Raw genomic sequence first — 26,304 nt, forward strand, 5'->3', positions numbered from 1 at the left:
CAGTGTTGTTTGAGAAAAGCATTAAAAAGTATTACTTTGCCCACTCCGGTTTTACTGAACATTGTTCTATTATTCTTAGGTAGATGTTTATTGTAAAAGACCTTTTATGGAAATGTAATTTTTATTTCTTAGAAGTTTGTTTGGCTTGTTTAAGTTATTATACTGAAACGCAATTCTGTGTTTCATAAATGGTTGCAGAGAAGATGTTTTTTCTGTCGCAAACAGGTATTTGTTTTCTGAACTGAGGAAAAGACACAGCAAAATCATACAGATTTCAAAACTGGTGAATCTGTGTCGAGTAAAGGGATAAAAGATACTTGCACAATAAGAGATTAAGACTTTGTACATGCTTAGCATTTTCAGATGTAGTTTGAATAGAAATAATACGTAGTGAAAGATAATAATTTCTTGTCTTGAACACGAGCAACAGATTTTGCAAAACTTTTTTTGTGACATGATAAACAACAGTTTGAAAATGACCATCTGGTATCTTCTAACTATTCCAGCTGTAAAATACCATTTTATGTGATATGTACTGAATAAAAATGTTTTTTTATTACCAGGAAAATCTTAAACTTACATATTTTTACAGGGGGCTTTTGTCTAGATCCATTTTGCAAGCTCAGAGTGCCTCTCCAATTTTCACCCATGTTTATGCCGCCCTAGTGGCAATTATCAACTCAAAGTTTCCAAATATTGGTGAATTGATTCTCAAGAGGTTGATACTAAATTTTCGCAAAGGATATCGCAGAAATGATAAGGTATGTAAGATGTGAAGAAGCAACATGCTGAAACTTACAATTCTGTCGTGTTAACTTTATCATGTGTGTTGCAGTTAGGTACTTGAAGGAGCACAGCTGAGACCTGAGGGTCAGGACTTACTAGTATATTAAGTATACTGGTGTCAGAATATCATGAAAGCTTGACAACCTGTTCTGTGTTGGTACTGGGACAGTTTTGAGGGGTTGGTTTTTTAAAGCATAGTTGTGAACAACTGTCAGTAGCACATTTGATTGCGAGATGCACAGCTCTGCAGTCTGTCTGAGTTACAAATTTTTGTCCTTCATATACAATGTGTTAAAAGTTTCTGTTTTCTTTTACAGCAACTTTGTCTAACATCCTCAAAATTTGTTGCACACTTGATGAATCAGAATGTGGTATGTTACTTCATGTTTCTTCTCAATTTAAAGCCTGCATGGCTATTTCCTTGATTTCAAGACAGCAGTTGTTTAAGTTAAGATACTCTCCCTGTTCTAAAGTTTACTGAAAAACTGAGTTGTTAGGACCTTTTTATTAAAGGCATTGGGATTTGCCTGTGCAGTTATCATCACTTACCATTGCACTTACGCTCCCGAGCTTCACCAGACGTGGTAAATATGTTTGGGCTAGTACTGAGACAAATCTTGATGCAAAGCAAGCATCATGTGGGGCTCTATTCCACACATATTAAAGTGTTCTTGCAACACTGTCATCTCCTTTAAACATCTGTGGAGTTAGATCTAGACTCAGTTGTGTCTAAACTGAATCAAGCTCTATGCTACCTTTTTAAGTGTTAAAAGTCAGGATACTTCAATTAAATAATGTCAAGAAACAGTGTTTCAGGAATGCATTGGGAATATACAACATTTTGGGAAAGATGAAACTGATCCCAGATGTGCCGTTTGCTTGTATGCCTCCCCCTGGAAGACCTGATTTAACTGTAGACACAGTCCACTAACTTACATTACTGAAACTAGTTATGCTGTTTTATTTGCTTCTTGGAAATGCAGGTGATTTTTTTTTCTTAATGGCAGTATGTTTTTCATTGTTTGCTTCTTCACTTCAGTAGCATAGTTGCATTTGCCACAAAGTTGGTGTAAATACAGGTGGTAAAATGATATTTGAAATTTTGACCTTTGTTTTTTTTATTAGCTTTGTCCCACTACATTTGCCTTGCATGTGTGATTGTGTTGTGGTATCCTCAAAGGCTGGACTGCTCTGTCAAGTAAATCACTATAATAATAGTGCTACATTGTATATTCTAATTCTTTATTAATATTCTTTCTATAGGCTCATGAGGTTTTATGTTTGGAGATGCTCACATTGCTTCTTGAAAGGCCTACTGATGACAGTATTGAAGTAGCAATTGGATTTATTAAAGAGAGTGGGCTCAAATTAACAGAAGTTTCTCCTAGGGGTATTAATGGTAAGTATATTTAAGCCAGAACGTTTGTGGTTTTGGTTTTTGTATTAGTAAATGTTTTCATAATTACATTTCTGTCTTTTTCCAAAGCAATCTTTGACCGTCTTCGACATATTCTGCATGAATCTAAAATTGATATGCGTGTTCAATATATGATAGAAGTTATGTTTGCTGTACGGAAGGATGGCTTCAAGGATCATCCAATCATTCCAGAGGGATTAGATCTAGTAGAAGAGGAGGATCAGTTCACTCATATGTTGCCATTAGAAGATGAGTACAACCCAGAGGATGTTCTTAGTAAGTTAGAAATGGAAGATAATTCTAGGACTGCATTCCCCATGAAAACAAATTTAAGATTAAATATTCATCATTTTCATAATTTTGTGTTTTAAATGATTCTTTTTTATTTTAAAGATGTTTTCAAGATGGATCCGAACTTTATGGAAAATGAAGAGAAATACAAAATGCTGAAGAAAGGTAGGGGTGTGCATATACACGTTTATATATAATATTTATAATTTTACACATTTGTAGGTTGTTTACTTACCCTTTTTTTTTTTTTTGACTCTGTCACATTCTATATCTGAGGCACCACCCATTTCATTTATAAATGTGGGATTAAGTTTTTTTGGTAATGAAACTACTGTGGTCTATAGTACTTTAATCTGGGATACTGCTCTTTCAGAAATTCTTGATGAAGGTGACAGTGAATCTGAAGCAGATCAAGAGGCTGGAAGTAGTGAGGAGGATGAAGATGATGATGAAGAGGAGGGAGAAGATGGTAAGCGTATGTTTGGCACCTTACTAGTGTTGGTATGTTGTCTGATTGTTTTTGACCACATCAGTTTCGTGTGAGAAAAGCCTCATAATGTCATATAGTATATGTGACACCATAATGACGTATAATAATGTCATAAGACATTAAAAATACAGAATGTGAAAACACTTCCTTAAAAACTTGAAAAGACAAACATTTCTGAACACTTTCGAGTGCTCTGTCATATTTTTAAGTCACTTAAAAAATCATAGTGGGTTTTCTTACAACTGTCTTTACATCTTATTTCTGGGCTGAGCTAAGAAACGTCTTTTTTAGTTCACCCTCCAGCCCCCTTTCTTGGTCTTCAGGGGAAGCAGTCAGGGTTTACACATTTTCAAAGAATTAAATATTTGATTCCCAGAAAAAAAACCTGATGGATGAGCATACCTGAAATATTTGTGCAGACTGTGTGAGTAGTTAAATGCCAGCCAAGTCCTGTTCTTGTAGAATACCAGGAATGTATTTCCTCACTAGTTTGCTGCAGTGTTTCACAGAAGAAAAGAGCTTCCAGGCTGAATAAAAGTTTGAGAATTCGCTTAACTTTTCATCATTCATGCTGTTACCAGACTTTAAAAGAATGAAGTAATAGTGAATGCCTGATGAACGAAGGTGTTTCCAGAATGGTTTTGGTTCAGAACAGATTTTTCTACGCTTGCTTCATGACAAAAGAGAACTTTGCAAAATACTGTAATGTAGAAACACAGTATTTCTTATTGAAATCAGGGACTATGTAAAAGCATTGTGTAGTTAAATTATACAGAAAATACTTTGCTAACAATATATACAAGAAGTGCTGAACCCGGAGGTTGCAGTGGCTAAGTCATGTGAAAGATTTTTAAAAGGGGAGTTACTCTCTTTAAATTATATCTCTAAATATTTACTTGTTCACATCAGATGATACAAGTACTGATAATTTTTATTATTATTATTCCTTCTTTGTAATAATAAAAATAAAAAATACATTAAGGTGCTAAACTTTTCTAAATATTTCTAGAAGGGTATTATGTTGTGTGCTACAGACTTAGTAAATAGTATGTATTGCTATTCTAAGAAATTATATATATCTGCCTTAATACTTTGCTCTTTACAAAACCGTGTTTTCCTTCCCAGGTCAGAAAGTTACTGTCCATGACAAAACAGAAATTAACCTGGTGTCCTTTCGTCGTACAATTTATCTTGCTATACAGTCAAGGTAAATATAATAGAATTTGTACACCTTTGAATGTACATATTTTGAAACGGATGAACTAGAATTCTGTTTCTTCTTAAATTAATTTTTAATGTACAATTAAAAAAAAGGCAGGGTACTGTTCTTTATGGAGCTGGACCTGATAATATAGGCTGTTTTAACAAATGGATACCCCAGTTCTTATTCTAAGATAAATCCTGTTTGTTTCAAAACGGTAGTGAACTGGGACTTTTTCTATGAGGGTTACTGCCATCACATTTTTGAGTGAACAAAAGTCAGTGGTCTTCAGATTATGCAGCACATTGTACACCTTCAGCATTTCTGAAAAAAATGTGTGATACACTTGAAATAGAGATGCTGTAGAATGACTTACGAAAGTAAGCATTCTGCAGCGTGATATTCTTTAGTCCTATTGCCATCTGCATTGTTTGGAATATAAGCATACAGATACCGGTCCTGAAGTGTACATTATTTGTATTCAGAAAGGTGTTTCTTCATCTCAAGAAGGAAATCCCCTTGCAGTACATGGCACAAATCAAAATATGGTGGTTTAACTCCTGTGTCACCTGGGTGAGAGATTAACCTGTCATATGTCACTCAACTCCATCGTTAAAAGTAGGCATGGCCCATAATATTCTGCATGTCTGAACCTGCATGAGGGGTGAGATAATGTAGTTGTGGCATTGCTCTTCAGACACAGGAATTAATACCATACTAAAATGCGGGAAAAGGTCTTACATTTCTCAAAGCTACTGTTCAATACTTCCTTGCCCTGCTTAAGTTTGTTCATCTTGGGTGGGGGCAGGTACCTACTGCTAGCTAAAGGCTTTCAATAAGCAAGAACAGAAGTGCCAAGAGGAGAGTGCTTTGTATATACTCCTTTTGGAGCTTATGTACAGCGCTTGCAACAGTAATCACCTGAGTTGTCTTGTTTTCAGATTGTCTGCGAATGTGGTGTTTTCAGATTAATTTTCAGGTACAAATTCATGAAATACAAAATATTTATATAAAAAACACCACAGCAACAATAAACACAACAAAATAAACACTTTTCTGAATACTAATTAAATACTTCAAAACAGTTGAAACTTCAGCATCAGCAATCAATCAGTATAATTCTGAAATGTTTTTAGCATAGGATATATTGCACAGATAATGAGAGCTGTTTTCTCTATTATTGCAGCTTAGACTTTGAAGAATGTGCTCACAAATTGTTGAAGATGGACTTTCCCGAAAGTCAGACTGTAAGCCTTGCTTCTTACTCTTTTTTGTTACTATTAAGAAACAGTACTGTGGTAGTATCTAGAATCCTTATTCTCAGTTCCTGGGACCTTGTTTGTATAGCAGATAGGGTGAATGAGAGTAATTCCTTACAGCTGTTGTTCCTATGAGCCCTACAACCTTTAGAGCAAGTAGGCTGACACATACTTCATGAGACATTTGTCTTACGCAACTGCTCCTTTCTGTCAAGCAGTTCAAATGTTTACATATAGTCTCTGATGGAAAAGTTTGTTGGGTGAACTGTTGTAACATTTATCCTGTGATGACAGTACTGTAGTATGGCAGTCTTTTTAAGAGCTCTCTCTGAAAGAACTCAAGAGTTGAAGATCATATCTGCAGGCAGCTGTTAACTTTATCAGTGGGCCTTGAAATTTAGCATAGTGCTCAAAGAATGTGTTGTTTTGTTGCTTTCACAGTCCTGTTTGAACAGTAGTGTATTGAATTGAAGCAGTTGTAAGTATGATTGCTTTGCTGTATTCTTGGAGATCATCAGACAAAATCTGTATTGTCTCCAAAACCTGCGTAATTTCAATACAACCAGTATTCAAGTAAACTGATCTTCAGCTAGTACTTATACTGGATCCTGGTAGAATGTAAATACCCATCTAATTATATAAACAGCTTTGCAGTCAGCTGTAAGCTGTTGCTTATATAGTAAGAGTTGCATTTGAGAGATCTTTTAATTTTCATGTGGCTTTAATTATCAGTATTCTGTTTTAAACAATGTGTATAGAAGTAGCCCTGTTAGCATAATAGTAACTAGTAAGTGGAGATTTGGGCTACAGTTAAGTGTTCTTAGAAAAGTTGGTTTAATCTAATAGTCAGCAGTTGGTTTGCCTATTAAATTTTCAGCTCTTATACTATTTTGTTCCTAAGCAATTTACGTGGAAGTGAACCAAGAATTGAGATTATTATCTAACTCTTTAATTCTGTGCATGAAATGCAATTCTGAGTATGTACAGGAGTATAATTCTCAGTGAAGCATAACCTGAAGAATTCTAAATAGAAAAAAAAATCCAGTTTTCTAGCAACTCAGCTATGAAGACTAAAGAGAACAATCTAGAATGTACATACTAAATCATACAGCAAGGATATAATTTGTGTAATACTGCTTGTTAGGTAGCTGCTTGGAAAACTACTTAACTATTTGCATTTAATATTGTTGCATTCTTCATCAGCAACTAACTATGCTGTAAGCAAGATCTACCTGGAAAAAAATAAATTGAATAGGGGAAGAAAAATAAAACAATACTGAAAGCCAGCCCATTAGTCATATTCTTAGGTGCATTAAAAAAAAAAAACAACTTTTTTTTTTCTTAATCATTTTATGTGGTGTTTTCTGAGATTTGTTTTAATATTTGCTGCCAGGTTGTTTTCTTTTGCTTTCTGTTAAACAGTTGTTTGCTGCAAATAACAATAACCAGACGTATGCAGTTGAATTTAAGGGATCGCTTTTTGTAATACGTGAATGTTACAATATGCAAAAATAAATGTGCAGACAGGTTCACCTTTTTTCCTGCTGCACTGCAAACAATTGATACTCCCAGTTTTGTAGGAAAGCTCTTGGAGCAACTCCCGGGTCTAGTTTTGAGACTTTGGAAAGTATAAGTAAATTGTATGGACATGAACTGTTTGGAATCCGTTAAACACAATGCTAACTAATTTAGAGTGCAGTAGATTTGTTACCAATAGCCCTATAATCTCTGAAATGTTTGCACTGACTTTCATGTCTCTTTAGAGAACGAATGACTTCAGGATACAAAATATGGTATCCTGTTAGCTATCTAGTCAGGTCTCTAGACAACGTTACTTTGTGCTCTTAGCATCTCATTCCAATAGATTCTTTCCTGTCATTTTGTGCTTTGGTAAACATGTAAAATTCACTGTTACAGTTTTTAATATTAAAACTTAAAGCATTCTTTGAAAATTACTGTGCTTAGATGAATAAGAATGTATGGTTTTTAATACTACAGTTTGTGTTGCTTCGATAATTTATTTCGGTTAGCACACCACAATTACTAGAAAGAATCTGAGGTAATATAGTTTGATTCAGCTGTAATTGCTAGGAATGAAATGCTTTTAAAATAAATGCAGAAGTTTTATTTTTGGCATTTTGTGTGTGTAAGTATAGGTCTAAAGAGTATCAATATCAACCTGATTCAGTACTAGTTGTAGGAATTACTACAATTCAGTGTTCAAAACTGATGTGAAATTCTTTGAATCACAAGGCATCTTTTTTGTGCTGATTATTTTTTTCTCTAATAATCACTATTATGTTTCACCTGACTTTAAAGATGAGAGAGCATTGACTTGCTCATTGTACAGTCTCATTTATTCAAGCTAATACCTCATGATTGAAGCCTTTATTGAGTTGATTACCCCTGCCTTCATTATCAAAACAAACCACAGGATTAATTTTTTAAGCTGTAAAGCACTTTTTTGTTTGTTTGTTTGTTTCCCTCTTACTGGAAGCTTCAGCAACTCATATTGCAGGATGTTGTGTCTTTAACTATAATTTCTTTGTACCTTATGACTCTAAGCTTTAACCGGTCCTGAGAAATTCCTGAAATGTTTGCTGAACTCTTGGGTGAATCTTTAAAGCTTGTTTATGCTTGTAAGAAAGTTACAATTAAGAGCAGTTACAGGAGAGGAGAAAATGTCATTGTTGACTATTTGTTGAAGTGAAGACCCTGTAGGTAAGAGCTCATCCTCTGTGACAGCTCCTACTGTGAATGGTGGTTATTAGGAGAAACAGGTACTAGTGTTTGACTAAAGTATTGTTGAGTGCAGTTTCTATTCCTTAAAAATCAGGTGAAACTTAAAATTCTCATAGCAAAATCCTTTTTTTCAAATTAAGTTTAATATTATAGGAACTCCATGTTTTCCATCTTGAAGGCTTTACTGAATAAAGTATTTTTTCTTTAGTTCTGTCCTTAAGACAGTTTTGCACAGGTTTTGATTAGTAAAGTGTCAATTAAATACAGTCTAAAAACTGAGAGACTATTCAAAACCTAATGATAGACACAAATGACAGTTTTGAGACTAATGCAGTCTTAACTTTCTTGCAGGTTAGTTGTTCAGGAAATCTTCGTGTCCAGAGGTTTTCAGTGTGATTTAGCAGAGCTGAGTTCAGGAATACATTTATCAGTTTTTACCAGTATTTCATCAGATTATCATGTCACAGTAACTGCTGTGCAACACAAGTGTTTGTATGCTTAATACCAGTAATGGATCTGTCGCATAGCTCCAATTCTCAGAAAGAGGATTAAGTTTCAAATGGATAATCTACAGAATAGAACAGCATAACACTGCTTTTTGGAACTGCACTTTAGTACTGGATGCTGAGGGGAATGTCAGCAGGTTTTTTTGTGTTTGCCAGCCTAAAATGGTTGTGTTCTGTCTTGAGATTAACACATTTTTCCATTTTGCCATGAACTGAAATGCTGCTGTTTGAGAAGGGAATGATGCTGTTAAATAGAAACATCCATCTTCCATTTCCCATCTGAACTTGCATGCAGTTAATTTTTAATCTCCAGCGGTATATTCTCCTACCTCAAAATACTCACTTATTTCCATGTCCTCATCTTTTATTTTTTATTATCATCTGTGCATTGGGGTTCTTCTTCCTTCATACTCTTCTATGTGGATTCTTAAGTTTTAACAGAGAGGTTGTTTTTTATTTGGATAGTTAATTTGCTTTTGTTGACTCACTTTGGCATCTTAATTCTGCTTTTCTGCATACTGTAAGTATTTAAGTATGTCAGATACTCAGAATTTAATTCTCATGCGTTTCTGGTTTTATGTATTCTTTTTAAGAAAAAAAGACATTCAAATAGTTTAAGTTCTTTATTTTTGCAGTAAATTTAATCTGAGGAAGCTTGCTTTTCCTGGTGCTATTCAGACCCAACTGCAGCCTGCAGCAGTATCAAAAGCTGAAAAACTTTGCTGTAGTCTGTACTACAGCCCGAGGAACTGCTGTAAACAAGCCTTACAGTTGCTTCTTTGGACATATGTTCAGTCTTGGCAGAGCACCCTATTTATTCTTTTTTAAAAAGTACTGTTATTATCTGTTAAAGGTGCATCAATCCCATGCATTATCAAAGAAGAACATTTTAACGAAACTGTAGAGGCATATGGTATTACCAGTTGTTCTGGCCTCTGAACTACAAGGAAAGTGAACAAATAAGCTCAACTAAAATGTCATAAATAAACTTTCTACTTGATGCTTTCCTTTAATATATTTTGTTTTGTTGTCAGTGTTCTTCAAGGAATACATTTCAGTTTCTGATGCTTTTAGTTGGGAAAAAAAAATTGAGGATCTTCACAGTAATACAAATCTAGACAGGAATGACGGCTACTTAGCTAGAGAATTGATCCTTTAGGAAAATATGAGGAATATAGATTATTTTTTTTTCTGTTCTGAAAGATGCAACTGCCTGCAGAATACGTCTTTGTGAAAGTTTACTGACATCATTCAAGCAGAGAGCAGAACGGGAAATATCTTACCTTGTTGCCCGTTTTCTCTTAGTAGGAGGGGAAGGGAACACCAGCCAGAAAAACAACCACCCATACATTGTTCTTGCTTTCTGAAAATGTACCTATCCTGATTGTCTTCTAGGCTTTTGTTCCTGTTTTTGGTTGTGGTGAGAACTAAACTTATATACTGCAATGCTTGGAACTTTGCTAAATTAAATTAGAGCCTCTTCTGTCAGGATATCTGCCACTTACATGTGCTTACCCCTGACTAAAGTAATGGATCATTAGATATTTATGTATTTACTTGAAAGATAAAAGTTATTGTAGGCACGGGCTTCTTGAAAGAGTTATGCATGCATTTGGCACATTCACATTTTTACAGGATGATGTCATACTTCTCAAACCAGTCCTAGTTGGAGGGGTCAGTATCTCATGCTATTCATGCATCAAGTCTTGAAGATAACAGAAATACTTAACTTGACATTCAGTGAGAATGTAGTCCAGGAAACTGAGTAGTCGTTGATTTCTTGGATTCATCATTTCCCTTTGTTATTGTAGGGCATTGCAACTGGTAGGTTTGGCAGCAGCACCATGATTAGTTCACAGGCTAGCTTGCGAAAGGTGACCATCCTCAGGTAGATTTCCTGTCTTTTGAAGCAGGACTTTCACGGGCCTGAGATGCTGAGTCAGTTTGAATTTTCATATCTGACATTGAGGTTAAAAGTATGTTTATTTGGAGTTCTGTTAATGCATAAACTTCCTTTATTTCCCTGCTTTTGTTGTTAGTGTCTGGATGTATAAATCTAATGACATGGATACACCTAATTTTCTGAACTGTTTACTATTTTAACTTGTAATATTATAGCATTTAGTTCAGATTTTGCATTGAATTTAGCCGTGCTACTTTTCAAATATATTGCCTTAAAGCTGGAAGTTCCATCAAAATCAGAATTATTTTATTCTCAAACTGCTCATGTGACCATCAGCCCAGCTTAAAACATTAGTTATCTTTGTTTCCAGATGTTTTAGTATGATCATTAACAAAAAAATAATAAAGTATTATATAATATATAAATGTGTAATTAATATGGAATTTTAAAAGTTCTTAATTCTTTAAAAACATTGTTAGCTGAATATTTATAATATACTCCAAAACTTTTGAAAGAAGCTGGCCCTCAACCTGATTTTCTTAGTGTTGAAAAGGACTGCACGTGGTTACAGCTGTTTCTTAGTCCAAGGTGCAGTAACTAATCCTTACCTACAGAGCATAGCTTCTTACACAGGCTATCTCTGACCTGTATGATCCTGGAATACTTTAGACAGACCATCAATTCACAGGATGTTCACAAGAGATGTAGATTAGCGTATATAGTTTGTAAATTATATCTTTAAAAAGGAAATAATGTATTTGATACCTGAGATGAGTGGATCACAACTTGAAAAGCAATCTGAAGTCTGTGTCTCAGGACTCTTCAAAAGGTGTTGAAGAAAGAAAGGAATTATTATTGTTATCCTTAGCCTCATTCTGCAGTTAAGGTATAAAATTTTGATAGACAAGGTCTTGCTTCCTCATTGCCTTTAATTTGTGTAACATACAGTGCTGTTGACATTAGTGTAATCCCTGAAGAGAACATAAGAAAATGCACATACAGGTGCAGAATCTGAATATTTAGTTAAAATTTGCAAAGATCCATTAGTGGAACCAGTTTACTCTTTTCTATTCTCTCCAGTTATTAATGTAGATTACACTGTAATCCTGTAAAATTGAAAACAGTTTCTAAATAATTTGGAGGTAGGGAATGAAGTAGTTGCTTTGGCTGACCTGAAGTTTCTTTAATGACCTGAAGGATGGAATAGGGTTACTCTTAATAGGCTTGTGGATCACACAAAGGGGCTGCGGTTTGACAGGAGAAATCATCTAAACATATAATTATTCAAAATACCACTTGAAATAATTTGTAATGGGTTCTTTTAATCCATGGTCAATTAAACCATACCTATATGGGATGAAGTCCCAGAAATGCAAGTGGAGTTTTAAGAAGTACTTCTTTAAATGCATGATATCTATTGGATGAGATTATTTTAAGCATATACATTTTAAGTTTAAAATTTTCAGCTGTTAATGATCTTTTCTACCAGAAAATAAATTTTTAGAAAATAAAATCTTAAGACTAATTTTCAACTATCTTAGTTAACTAGCTTACTTGTGGTTTTTGGAAAACAGTCTGTGCTTTATAAATGTGCAGGTGATATTTATGTTAAAATATTTTAAAATCATAGGATACTCCAAAATTGCCTATCTCTATGACATAAAGATACCAATGAGGTAAAAATAGTCAGTTTCATTAAATAATTGGGAAATTTATTGCATTTTCTGTGTATGTTGTCATGTACAGTAATGTCTACAAAATGAAGGTGTAGAAGGCATGCAGAATTAAGCTGAATTTAGTTTTGTGTGGGTAGCCTTCAGGTGGAAGGGAAGCAGACACTGTGGAGCTTTAATGTATTATTTCACCAGATTCTTTAGTGTTGTGTTGCAGACTTGTAGTGGCAGGATTAAAGATGTATATATCTTTATATCCAAATAATAATTCCTGTGTAAAGTGTTATAGGTCTGAGTTGTGCAAGACTTTTGATAACCGTATCAAGCTTTAAGCTTGCATTGCTCTCCACATAAAATCAGCTTAGGTAAAAAATGGTAAAGAAGGACAAAAAAAGTTGAGAAAGACATTAGGTGACCAAACACAGGACAAGCCTGGAGGCACAGTATAGTAGCTGCCAAAAGCACTGCATGTAGTTTGCCAAGAGGCCACCTCCTAGTGAAACATCTTCCATGGCTTTCCTGGCCTTGGCTCTTTGTAATTTGACAAACAAAGTAGAGAAAGAGAAGAGATGCTGGGAAAATTAGGCACATGTGATGGTGATACGCATTAAAATACGCAGCAGTAGGGAAAGCTTTAAGGTAGTAAGTGGAAGTAAAATACACTTCAGCTGAAATAAAGTAGGAAAAAGCAGAAATGTCGCATCTGTAAAAGCTGTGCACATGTGTAAAATGAAAGGCACTAATTTTACATAATCCCAGTTTTGCATTTAATCAGACCAACCTATGTCCTTTACTAGGTTTGCTTCCAGCCAATCAGTGTCACTAGTTCCTTGAAGAAACTTTAAAAAACAAGTGCTGGCATTGCTAGTTATGTTTTTAAGAAGCCGCATTAACTTACAGGGTGGGGATCTCTTATGATTGCTTCAGCTTGTGTATGCAGTGGTGGAAGAGAGCTGTGTGGCTGTCAAGGAAGGGAAGGTGGAAATTCCATGATTTCTAGCTAGGAAAGGGAGAGGGATGCCTCCTTTTGGAGACAGCCTGGGGGGCAGCTCTGAAATTGCAGTCTTAGCTAAATGCAAATCTTAAAAGAAATTGCAAAAAATAAGGAAAGAAGGAAGGTATGGGAGGGAGTATAACTGTGAAAAGGAACCCACGATCAAAAGCGAGTGAGAAGACCAAGTTGCTTTAGTTCATCTCTCTACAGTGAACATAGCCTTTGTGTGAAGCTGAGAAAATACACAGTGGGCAGGGTAAAGCTGTGGGGGAAAGAAGCAAGTCTGATTATTTTTTTTTGTGTGTGTGTGTTTTCCTAATTTACCCTTTAGCATCTTTAAATGTATGATGATTCTTTCCATGTTAGATTGAGCCATGATCTGTCTAAACCTTTATCCTGTTTGGGTAAGAGAAAGTAAGAAATGTTTAGGGAGAACTGTAAGAAATGCACTGTATGTAGAGGGAACTTTCTCCTTACTTGTCTTAGCAGTTTTGGGAAGTGCCTTTATTTTCCATGATACAATAATCAATTAAAGATTTTTACAAAAGGTCATTCACCATATGTATTGGTTTTCAGATACTGTCAAAGCATTCTACTTCATGAGTAGGTAGCCGTTCATATTTTAACTAAGCTAAATAATCACTTGTTGAGCATTGTATGAAAACTGTTGGAAAAGCACAGTATACAAATTGCTTGTGAAACTGGGAAACGTATTCACTGTATTCTTTAAAGCAAGTGATGGACTAAAAAAACACGGGCTCTTCCTATCATAAACATCACAGACCTATTCTCATTGCAAGTACAGAAATAAGTTTACTAACCTTTAAAGCTATAAATGAATCTAGAATTGCCACATGAACTTGTCTCATTGCTCAAAAAATAATTAAAGAATTTGAAAGTTAGTTTATTGGAAAGCAGTTACTCTAGACCTAACTTGGAGTTGTTTAGATAATACTAGCAAGAATGTCTTTGTGGGCTAATCTATTTTCATGCTTGTGGTTATTTAAGATACCCTCCTAGAAATCATTGTAATATTTAATTAAAATGTTAAAATACTTAATTACTGTAAACCACAGGGGATACCAATATTGTAATTGCATTTAAGATTAGGCAGAAATTTTTCAAGTCGTGCTGATGTTACTAGCAGTGGCATCAGCATTTTACCCTTTTTATTGTTTAAAAACTGATTAACTGCAGCATTATTGTAAAACAGGAAGATATAAAAAGTTAATATGCATTTTAATATATAACACTAATACAGCATTGAAAGGAATGCCTTTAAGTGCATCTGTAAGCTTGTTTGATACATTATGGCCTTGCTATTTGGAGGGGGTATTTTTTTCCTGCTCAGCAGGATTGGCTTTTTATTTGAGTTTCTATGATGGCCAAAATGTTACTTTCTGGAATACATGCTTGTAAGAATAGCACAAGTGGGTATATGTTACAGTAAACTAGTTTAAGTTATAGAGAGGACAAAGTGCTTGAAATTATCCAGTATTTTTTATGGATATGTTGTTATTAGTTGAAAGAGATATTAGCAGTGAAACATACATGACTGGCAGCTGAAAACCTGTTTGGGAATATCACAAATCGATTTATGCTATGGTATTGGTCTTATGAAAAAATAATAATAAAAAAAGTTAGTGAGGAAAAACCTTCAGTCCTGTTTAAGTGTCATGTAGTTCATGGCTCTTAATTTGTATAAAAGCTTGCTTCACTTGTCGTAATGTTGCAGAATGTGCCCTAAACCATTTCATAGCTGTATAGCTACCTGGAGCTTATATAGTAAGTCAGAGGGTAAGTTTGCTGGGGTTTTTTTTAAACTTGTGTATGCCTACTTACCTAGATCACCGCCTTCAGCCAATGAAGACCTCTGGTCCTAACAATGCAGAATCCACTGATGCGTGTTTCTCTCTGGCTCTTGGTGTAGCGTGTGTGAAAGATAGGAGGAGGTAGCTGCCAGTGGGTAGTTTGGCAATGATCTTGGGGTAACGGAATTGGGGAATAAGGAGAAAGGGAGACAGACCACATGTATATGTCAAAACAATGGGACTAACTCTTCTAGATAGTTGATACCAGTGGAAGGAGAGCATCTTCTGTGTGAATACTGCAGCTGGTGTTTGCACCCATGTCCACCATGGAGATGGTGGAAAAAAATAGAAAGGAGGCTGTTTGTGATGGGGGATGCATAAAAGTTTTGGGAGGCTCATCTAGCTAGGTTTCCTCTGCTTCGTCTAGCCAAGAATGAAAGGTGCTCTTCTGCAGAGTGATTCGGAACATGAGCCTAAAACAGCTTCTTTAGAAAAGTTCCTCTCAGAGCCTTCAGTCAGCCTCCCACGGATGCCTTTAGTCTTTCTGAACATCAGCCTCAGGCCTCTCCAGTGAAGCAGTTGCAGTGAAACACTGCCTCCTGCTTATGGTAAGCAGAGGTGGTTGTGAAAATTATGGACGGGTAATTCAAGATACTAGTATATACCAAAATCTACAAATATTTCTGATTTTGGAAATACTCCCTTAAGCATGCACATTGTATTTCAGTTGCCAAATGGTTTGTCTGTAAGGTAGTTTGACATTTGGAAGTTGTGAAGAATCTCCATTTTCTATAAATGCAGGGATTGGCGCAATTACAAAACAACCCCACCCAAACAAACAGAACCCCCAAACCCAAACAACCAAACAAAACTACAAGAAAAACCTTCAAAACCTTCCCTTTTTATCTTACACCTCTTTTTTTGCACTGTGGTAAAGTCAATTTGTAAATTAGTTTTGACCTATGTTGGTTAGATACACAGTGTGTTAATGCATACATTTTAGCTTAAGCCAAACAGGAAATTTAAATGGTGAAAGTTCATATTCATGTCCCAGATAATTTTTAAAATGAGATATTCAGGAAACTACTGGTGTTGCCAATGAAGTTATATGTAAATGTTCTTGTTTTAAAGGTTGCATCTCTGTAAGGCTTTCTTCAGTATTTGCTGCTACAGTGAATTTACCTAGAGAATATTTTTTTTTCCTTAAACCAGAAAGAACTCTGCAATATGATACTTGACTGCTGTGCTCAGCAAAGAACATATGAGAAATTCTTCGGGTTACTGGCGGGGGTGAGTTCTATTTTCAGATTTTACACTTTATGGTAGATAATTTAATTTGGTTTACTCTGTTTTTCTGTTTGTCAAACTTAACATTTTAATTGATAAATAATACTAATAGTCTAGCATTCTGGAAATGTTTATATTGCTTGGTTGAATTAGTGAATTAGATTAACTTTTTGATTGTAATCAGCATAGTGAATGCAGAATGAGAAAACTAATTTTCTCTTCATATCATTGCTTTTTTTTATTATTTTTACCTTCCTCCTTTCTCATTAAGGTAGAACAATAAATCAGTGGCAAAGGAATGGTACTAAAAAGAGGTTAAAGTATTAAAGAAGGTATCCTTTTTACAGTACTGAAGTTTAATTTTGGAGACTCCCGACCACTGTGTTCAAAGCTGCTTAGTAGGGTTGTGGGTTTTTTTTTTTTCTTTAGAGCACAAGACTGAATGAATACCTTCTGTTCAGTCTTTTTGTTTGTTTTTCAGTGAACAGCTATCTCTTCAGTTTTGTGTAACTGATTGGAAATTTAGTTACAGCTATTTCTTAGTTAAGTTTTCTTTATCTATGATATTGACAGATCTGATGAGTTAAGATAAAATACTTGTCTTCTAAAGTGAGCAAGTTATGCTGAATCGCAGTGACTTTTTCCATTTGTATTTTTAAGCATTATTTGAGGAAATATTTCTGCAGTCATTTACAAAGCACCATCTGATGAATCTACAGGTTTAGTAGACTATAAATGTTAATTTCCATGTTCTTTGGAATGTTTCTGACCAAACTGCCTTACCTGCTATCTCTCTAATTTTAGTAATTCATTGATGTCCTGTATAAAAAGTTACATTTGATGGGGTTACATCAGGTGAAAATATTCGATGTGCAGAAATAAAAGAAATTGCTGAATATCTTGCTGTAGTTCAAAATTGATAATTACTACTTTGCAATGCAGATGAGTTTCTTGTTCCAACAAACTGCTGAAAGCAATGAATATATCCATATGAAGGTATAGTCTTCTCCTTCAGGGGTTATTTAAAAGGAAAACCTTGCAGTAAATATTTGCACCATTAGGTCACTTACATGTAGGTTATTTGCATGTTTAATATTTTGTTTAATCTGGTTGTTTAAATTGTACAATGTTGTCTCAGCGTTTTTGCATGTTAAAAAAAGAATATATGGAATCCTTTGAAGCTATTTTCAAAGAACAATATGATACCATTCATCGTTTGGAAACAAACAAACTGCGGAATGTTGCCAAGATGTTTGCTCATCTACTGCACACCGATTCAATTCCCTGGAGTGTAAGTAAAAAAAGCTGTTGTCCTAGATTTCTTTCTCAATAACCAATTTCCTGTATTCTGAAACAATTACATTAGTTTTAGTATTTACTCTGCAATCTGGAACTACTTGTATTTGTAGCAAACTGGATTGTCTTCTCAGATTCTGTTGAATGATTCTGGTTTATTCCATATCCTCTTTCTGCCCCCTCTGCATAGTCATCCTCCCAGCCCATTCTGAAGTAGCTATTTTGAACTGTTATTTTCTGGAGCTCAGCTGAAATTGGTTGATTAAAATGTATTACTTTTAGAATTTTGAACTTTTAAAAGTAGAACTGTCTCCAAATAGCTGAACTGCCCCTAAAAAAACAAGACTAAAGAAACTTTTTAAAATAGTATTTATATATAAAATTAGAGGCTTTATAGAAATACAAGAAATATTAAAATATTGATCTTTTGTGACTTAAGTACCAAATAAAAGCAATCTTGCATTCTGAGATATAATACTACAATGTTACAAGTGAAGAAATAAATATCAAGGTAACTTCTCTTTTCATGCTGTTTTAGTCTTATTTTGTATTCCAGTCTAATTGTCATTCTTCAGGCACAAACAAGTCCAAATATTTAGCCTCTAAGCCCTATATGTGCAATTTCCCAACAGTTCATGCTCTTGTGGAGTTTTGCTGGATAAAGTAAGTCCTTAAAGAATTACTAGCATAAATATGATCGGAAACTGCTTCCAGATGGTAGAAAGGAATTTTTGAGGAAGAAAGTCTTGATTAGGGATTTACAAGATTTACTTTCTTGAGGGGTGGGTAGGGGGGAAATCAGTGTTTAGTTATTTTAGGAGGATAGAAGTTTTTAAGATCAGTAAAAGGATGTATATTTAAGCTTAAGGTTTTTCTATATATATTTTTCTAAATATTTTCAGGTCCTTGAATGTATAATACTGAGTGAAGAAACTACCACATCCTCCAGCAGAATTTTTGTCAAAATATTCTTTCAGGAACTCAGTGAATATATGGGACTTCCTAATCTAAATGCAAGATTAAAAGACGAGTAAGTTGAAATTTTATTTTCAAAATTGTGAATTCAATTAGCTTCTTTATCTGAAAAAGTACAAATAAGAACTCTTGGTTTCAAGTTCAACTAAAACTGCAGTTCTGTAGCTGCAGTACTTCAAGACTAAGCTCATTTATAGATTTAGTCCTTGCAAAGAGTCCCATTAAGCTGAGCATGATACTGTCAGTTTGTTACCAATTTTATTTGCCAGTAATGCTCAGCTTGTATAAAAATTTTCAAAGTGCAAGTTTACTTATATGTATTGTCAGCTATATAGGTGTGTAATAAATGTTATTGTGGCTTCTTTTTATGACAAAATTTAGGAAAAACACATTAACTATTGATAAGTTTTTCTAGGATTAGTTACTTATCCTCAAGTGTAGCTTAAATAACACATGCTTTTAAGCCTTTGTGTGATTTAATACATTGCATTCTCCCAGTGTTCCTTTCAGTTGTTTGAACTATTTCCTGTAAGGTGGGATTCTTTATGTATGATGAAGAATTAAGTAGATGCTTTAACTCATGTAAATTTGAATTTGAAGTTATATTTAGGGCCCTGTTTGATTGGGACTTCAACATACATACCTAAGTCTTTGAACTTCTTAATCAACCAGCGGTATCCTTTGCTATCATAGGCTGCTGCTGCTGCAATTCGACAAGTCTCCTCAGGGTTTCACAGAATCAGACTTTTGTTGTCATAATCAACAGTATATATGTCACTTCTATGAGTGAAGAAGCTCCTTTTCATAAAAGAGCAGATTTTTAAGTAGCATTTTGGTAAGATGCATCACAGATACAATGAAAGTATAGAAAAATGCAGGAAGAGAAAATTTTTTGCTGTCCTATGGAGATACACGCAGTTTCTTTTTCAGCTTACTAATGTCAATGAGAATTAGTGCTAAGCAGGCATAGTGTTTAATTTAGATGTTTGTTTCCGTCAGAACACTGCAGCCTTTCTTTGAGGGATTGCTGCCTCGGGATAACCCAAGAAACACTCGCTTTGCCATCAATTTCTTCACTTCCATTGGCCTGGGAGGACTAACGTAAGGAACACTTACTATTTTATACTTACTTTCCTTATCTCCCCTCACACCTGCCAAAAAAAAAAAACCCACCCAACTAAAAATAAAATTTTCTTGTTAATTAGGGATGAATTACGGGAGCATCTTAAAAATGCACCAAAGATGATAATGACACAGAAACAAGATGTTGAGTCATCAGATTCCTCTTCGTCTTCAGAGACAGACTCTTCCTCAGATTCTGATTCTGACAGCAGCAGTAGTAGCTCAGAATCATCCAGCAGCAGTGACTCCTCATCTACTAGTGATGACAGCAGTGACTCAGGTACTTAAACACTAGCTATGTAACTATTTGCATGTCTTTTATTTACTTCTATACACCTATTAATTTCTGTTTCTGTGTATACTTATTTTGTGGAAAATCTAGCTACAGACAGTGTCAGTTCCTCTGCTTTAGAAACTAATCAATGATTTTAAATGCACATGGTTTAAAATACTGAATATTGCTAATGGAAATTTATGCCAAAATTTAGAGAAACTGATTTCCATTTTAATGGACTTAAATATCTGAGAAACATTGTTATGTAGATTACTTTTTTACATTAAGCTGAAGTTCTAGTACTGTGCAACAGGTATTAGGCTCATTCCTTATTGATATCTTTGTGGGATGCTTACTGGTGAACTGTCTCTAATTCCTCTTAGTCAGGAAGAGTTTGTGCTGTGATATAGTGAAGGTTCTTTTCTGTAGAGAAATCTCCAAGGAAAAATTAGCTGTTGCTGACAACTTAGTTTCTTGTCTTTTTGTGCATTATAATTAATGTTTAGCATGTTATACCATCCTGCTGATGTAGAACCTTCTTTTTTGACATGAAGTGTCATAAACATTGCTTAATCTATAAAGTAGTGTGTGTTAGTGTGTGCACTGGGTATAGTGTGGGCAGATGATAACACAGCAGGACTTTCTATAGTACAGAAGCTTGCTGATTCAGAGTTAATTTGATTTATTCCTTTGAGCTGAAAATGTTGATTGGTAAAAGCGGTGTGAGCTGTTCATGCTTTAGAAATGCATTTTTGTTTTCCATAGTAACCTTATTGTACAAAATCCAATTTGTGTCTCATTATATTAATGGCATTAATGACAACAAAGCACTAGAGGATGTCACAGTTAAACAGGGTCAGAGAAGGCCTTGGTTCAGCAAAGAGCCAGATCTTCTGCACAGACAACTGCTTGATAGGAATCAGAGAGCTAAGTCCTTAGTGACAAACCAACAGAGTTTGCAGTCTGCTAGTATGAACACTTTATTTTTGTAGGTTAAGACCTTCTTTTTTACTGCTTGTCCTCTCTCCATTTAGGAACACATTCATAAAAGCTTGCATTTTGATAACTTTGAAGCCTGATTTAACTTCTCCCCCCCTCCCTGCTTCTGACTCTTGTACTTAATTCCAGAACACTAATTAGAGATAACTGTTCTTTAATTATAAGCTTGGTTGAGGTCCCTTACTGGTTGTAACTCTGTCTTACTCTATCTTGTGTGTTTGCAGCTTTTTAAATCTTTAAAAATCTTTAAAATAACTTGGTAGAGTTGAAAGGCATTTTTCAGAGGAGTGTTGCTACACTACTTCAGTGGTTTAACAGTGCAGTGTATAAGAGAAAACAGAAAATGCCATGATTAGAAATTGAGAAATTGAACATACAGCTAAACAAGGGATTACTGTTTTACTGACAACTAATGTGTGGAACTTCTTCAGCTAGCTCAGCTCAGCACTGCCATAGAGAGGTCACTGCAACCAAAATGGGTCCAGGAGAGGACGAAATGCGTCTTACTAGAACAGCTTGTTTCTTTGTATTTACTTTCTCAGGTCTTTTTCTGCTTTCTGATGGATGTAAAATAGTAGAGAAAACACTGATTTTAATATGTCAAAAAATACGAATTGATCCATCATTGTGTTTTATCAGTATGCCAGAAAGCCTTAAGTTAGACATAAGACTAGCAGCTGCTGCAGGATTCAGATACTTGGTGTGCTACTAAATCAGTTTGTGGCTGTGGTATTCTCAAAAAGTGATTAGCAACAGCTGTTATGGTGCTAAAGTTTATACAGTATGGTCAATTAATGTTTATTCTAAATGTTTGTTACTCATAAATACTGTCAAGTGAAATCTAGGGGCTCCTTGTAAAAGAGCAAACTTTTCCACTGAGGTAAGCAGTACAGTGATTTATAAATATGGAAGTTAGGTTTAGTCTTAAATTGTTAACAAAGCTGTCACTGTTTCTCCTGAAAATGAGCCCGAGGGCCATTGTTAATGTTGCTGCCGTACCAATGTCTCAAGCCGTTTCAGCATACCTTTTGTTTCCTTGTAAGATAGTGTTCTTGTGTTAGTAACAGTGGAGTTACTAAGAATACTGAAGCTTGGAGGGAAAATAGAGAATAGTCTTAGGCTTGATAGTCGGCCCACACTTTTATGGAGAATTTCATATTTTATGTAAAATAGAAAGCCTGTAGTGAAGACAAACATTTGAGGATAATCAGTACCTGCTCAATTAAAGAATGGGTGAATTTTCCCCCTTTGCATGAGACAGGCGGGACGGGAATAAAGTCCAAGGTTATTATTTTGAAACCTTTGTCCAGATACATATACACAAATGTTTTCTGAAAAAAAAAAACCAAAACAAAAAACTAGAACTTTCTACATAGTTTAACAAGGGTAATAAATTAAAATGTAACTTTATTCCCTTATTGTTTTATAATTTCAGATGCTCCTAAAGCCAAAAGAAAGAGAATGCAAAAAAAAAATAGAGAATCTGATAAAGGTTCCAGGAAAAAACAAGAAAGGAAAAGAAAATCACATGAAAAAAAAATGAGAAGGAGGCAGCAAGAGGAAAGGAGTGATACTGAGAGCAAATCGGAAAGAAATCACCGAAAGTTGAGGGAATCGCACAGGAGAGATGATATATCAAAATATCATCACAGAGTTGAGTCCAATGGCAGAGACAGTTACCACAGTGGAAAGGATAGGAACCGTGAAAGAAGTAAGGATGTAGAAAATAAACACAGTAATTCGAAACCCAAGAAAGCAGACAGAAGAGCTTCTTTTTCTGATGATGAAAATTACAGGCACTGGAGTAAAGATAATGAACATCACAGTAGAAGAAGAGAACGATCAAGATCTGGAGAGAGAGCCCATAATAATTCAAGTCCTAGAGAGGAGGAGCAAGAAGATCGATACAGAAATGGTTCAGAGAGGCACAGAGAGAAGTACAACCATTATTCTGACCAGTACAGGGAATCCAGAGAATCCAGAAAGAATGAGGACAGACGAAGAGAGAACTCCCCACACAGACGAAAATAATGCCTAGCCAGAGGCTGAAATTAATGTGCGTTTCTGAGCTGTTAAAACTGTATCTTAAAACATGTTACTGAACTGTCTTTGAAAACAAAAATTTTGTACAAAGTAATAGTTTGCATTTGTAAATTTTACTAGTCTTTTTCAAATTTTCAGTATCACTTTTTTATAACTGTTGCATTGAGTCTTTCTGTTAAAGTCTTCCTTTGGAAAGATGAAGCTCTTTATTTTGTGAATAAAACTATTAAGATCTCTGTGAAATGTGTGTTTTTGTCGCTTAGTTTCAAATATTTGTAACTTCATAGTCTATAAAGATCAGTTTTTAACTTTTCCTGTTAATTGAAAGTCAGATACTGAGATTAGGGTGATAAATGTAAAAATCTGAGATTATAATGTGAATGTTAGAAGAGTAGGCTTGATGAAGCTTTCCAGCATCAGTGCGACTGCTTCTGGCATTTCATTTATTCTTTTGACTGCTCAAACATAAAAGCAAGCTTGATCAAAATTTTCAGGAAATACTTCAGTTGATTTATTTATTTTTTTTTCTTCAAGAGTTAAAAACTGGAAAAGCAATATCGCTGGTTTCAGCGTCACATTTGAAAGCGTGTCAACTTGTTCTGTTGCTTTTCACGATGTTTTTTAATACTGTAACATCCTGAGCTAGTTACACTTGTGATCTTAAAAGTGGGAGTTTTTTGTTCGGGTTTTTGTGTTTGTTGGTTTGATGTTGGGTTTTTTTTCTAAATATGAATTTGGTCTTAAAGTCATAGACTTCAACTTTAGCCCTACAAAGGATGTGTTTGAAAGACATCTTTCCCATTTTTCTACATTCCCTATAGAAATGAAATAGGAAATCTAAATAAGAGGTGGTTCAAATCTTTCAGACATTTTGCACGCTGTGGCTTGAAGTGCTCAAGTTTATTGCAAGCAAAGTTTTAAAAAAGAAAACAAAAAACCTTAGTTGCTGCAGCAGTTTCTAGTATAACATGTTCTGCCTGGATCCGTTTGAAGCAAGTAGCTCAACATTCATTGTACAAGTAATGAATCAAGATCATCAGGTTAAGACTCTAAATCTCATTAGTAAATAAGGAACATTTTGAAAGTCTTTCAGCATGAAATAGAAAGTAGTGTAGACACTGTTTTCTATTTCTCTGTCCACTAGTGTGGACAGAGGTGATAGTTCTATATTAACGCCATTATTGATGCCATAAGATTACATTTTTTGTACTTTGTGAAATGAGCACAATTTCTGGGCATATGAGAACTTAACACATTTCATGTATGAAATTGTATTTCATCTTGTATAAAGCTAAGAAACATATTTGAGCTGTTTTGTAACAGAAAATGGAACTATTCCTACGGAAATAGATCAGTTTTGCCTAAGTCTTGTTGCAACGTTTTTCTAAGAAAAATATCACATTTTAAATTTTTTTTCTGTATTTAACAGAATTTATTTCCGCAAGCCTTCATGTAATAAAATATTTCCAGTCAGAAGCATCTGCATGAAAAATAAATTCATATTGCAGAGAAAAAAATACGGTTTCTATCTTGTTATACCACACAGTTAAAAATGCTGTGGAGGTATCATGAAGTATATACTGATCAAACTGTGGTGGGGTTTTGTTGTACAATGCGCTTCTCATTTTCAAAATGATGTGTACATTTTTGCAATGTATGTGAATTCCAGGACAATTTAATTTCAAAGAACACTTTCTAAAAAATACTTCTGCTGATAATTGTTAGGTTGCTTTGATAGCTCTCTACAAACATTATTGAAAATGATCTGTACTTCGTAGTGGCTTAATTGTACAAACTTAATTTATCTAGAGTAATACTTCCCTTGCTATGTTATGGGTTTAATAACATAAATTTCATTAACCTATAACTTTTGAGGTATTCTGCTCAGGTTAAAAAGCTTGTTAATTAAATCTTTAATAATAAAACAATAAATGTGAAAGCATAAAACATGTATTCAAAAAAAAGTGTTTGATCTCAGAGGTGCTTGATCAGGAGGTGCCAGCTTAAACATCTCCAATTTCTGATATTTCATACAGGATGATAAAAATATAATGCTCATTGGTGGAAAAAAATGTAAAAGGATGAGATTAGGACTGGAGCTGGGGTTTTAACTGCATTTACAATTTCTTGGTGGGTTTTCTTTTTTCCCTTCCCAGGAATATTAATAGATATTTAATACAATGACCTATTTAAAATAGCAGTTATTTTTACCATTACTAGTATAAGTAGGCTAATGTTAGCTGGAAGCAGTGAGGCGATGAGCAGTAGTCCTCATGTGCACATGTAAAGAGACACATGCTCAGAAGGGCTGCACTGTGGCAGCCCAGGGGGACTGGTCAGTAATACCGAGAGCGTTTCCAGTTTTTAGCAGACAGTTGCTTAAGGACGTCCTGAGCCAGAGTCACTTTGTGCATCTCTCAGTAAGGCCTTGACCATTAAATGGCCTAATTTAATTTATTTCTGGTGGATTGTGCAGCATCTTGTGCCAGGAGTTCCATTATTTTGCCATATAGCCTGTCTGGGGTTTTTTACAGTTTTTGCCTGATTACTTTGATTTGCTACTTTCCAATGTGTTTTCTGAATAATGGTGTGTAGTTGCTTCCTGCTTCTCATCTTATCTGTGACTTCATATACCTAAGCATGTGTGTTCTTTGCCATTTCTTTTCCAGAAATTAAAATGCACCTCTAATATCTGTTAGTGTGGAACTGTTCTATAGCCCTGATCAGTGCTCCTCTCCTTTAATTTTGGTAGATTTTTTTTTCCAAGTCAAAATACTGTATAGTCTCCAAACTGAGGGTATTCCAGGATTTGCAAAGTGACATAAGAGTTTTGGGGGTTTGCTTCTTTTCATTGCATCTTCTGAATTGCTGTAGAGTAGAGGGATACATAGTGATCCTGGGCTTGCGTTCCTCAGCAGTAACAGCTACTTGTAGACCATGCCCAGTAATGAAGCAACTCATACATCTAGTCTGTAGTTAATGTTGGAGCTCTAGGTTGTGTTTTTAATAGAAGTTTTGTCTGAAAGACTTCAGGAAGTATTGGTTTTGTGACATTTTTTCCGTATTTTGCTCAGTTATTAATCTTTGTTACTTAAAAAACATGATTGAAAGAGCTTAGCCTTCGTTTTCTGATGTTGGGTCTGGTTGGATCTGTTGTCAGCTTCTTGGGTTGGCTCACACAGTCCCTCATGCTGGTCAGTGGTCAGAGATGAGTTCCTGTTGCACAGGGCTCTGT

General features: G+C 34.9%; 1 protein-coding gene across 2 annotated transcripts in view; it reads left to right on the top strand.

The window, feature by feature from the left end:
- The window catches only part of CWC22 (CWC22 spliceosome associated protein homolog), a 29,796-nt gene extending 6,484 nt beyond the window's left edge, over positions 1–23,312 (top strand). For both annotated transcript variants that reach the window (XM_061379224.1, XM_061379230.1), the window contains 14 exons: positions 593–761; positions 1,104–1,157; positions 2,050–2,185; positions 2,273–2,479; positions 2,597–2,659; positions 2,868–2,963; positions 4,110–4,191; positions 5,372–5,432; positions 16,286–16,363; positions 17,499–17,651; positions 18,559–18,686; positions 19,631–19,732; positions 19,837–20,033; positions 22,462–23,312. In XM_061379224.1, coding sequence (XP_061235208.1) covers positions 593–761; positions 1,104–1,157; positions 2,050–2,185; positions 2,273–2,479; positions 2,597–2,659; positions 2,868–2,963; positions 4,110–4,191; positions 5,372–5,432; positions 16,286–16,363; positions 17,499–17,651; positions 18,559–18,686; positions 19,631–19,732; positions 19,837–20,033; positions 22,462–23,057 — 2,122 coding nt within the window. In that variant the 3' untranslated portion in view covers positions 23,058–23,312. The remainder of the gene's footprint in view (positions 1–592; positions 762–1,103; positions 1,158–2,049; positions 2,186–2,272; positions 2,480–2,596; positions 2,660–2,867; positions 2,964–4,109; positions 4,192–5,371; positions 5,433–16,285; positions 16,364–17,498; positions 17,652–18,558; positions 18,687–19,630; positions 19,733–19,836; positions 20,034–22,461) is intronic.
- The last annotated feature ends 2,992 nt before the right edge of the window (positions 23,313–26,304 follow it).

Source organism: Neopsephotus bourkii, unplaced genomic scaffold (genome assembly GCF_033783945.1).
Source record: "Neopsephotus bourkii isolate Nb327-2 ecotype Australia unplaced genomic scaffold, CSIRO-AGI_Nbou_v1 NB_196, whole genome shotgun sequence".
NCBI classification, from domain to species: Eukaryota; Metazoa; Chordata; class Aves; order Psittaciformes; family Psittacidae; genus Neopsephotus; species Neopsephotus bourkii.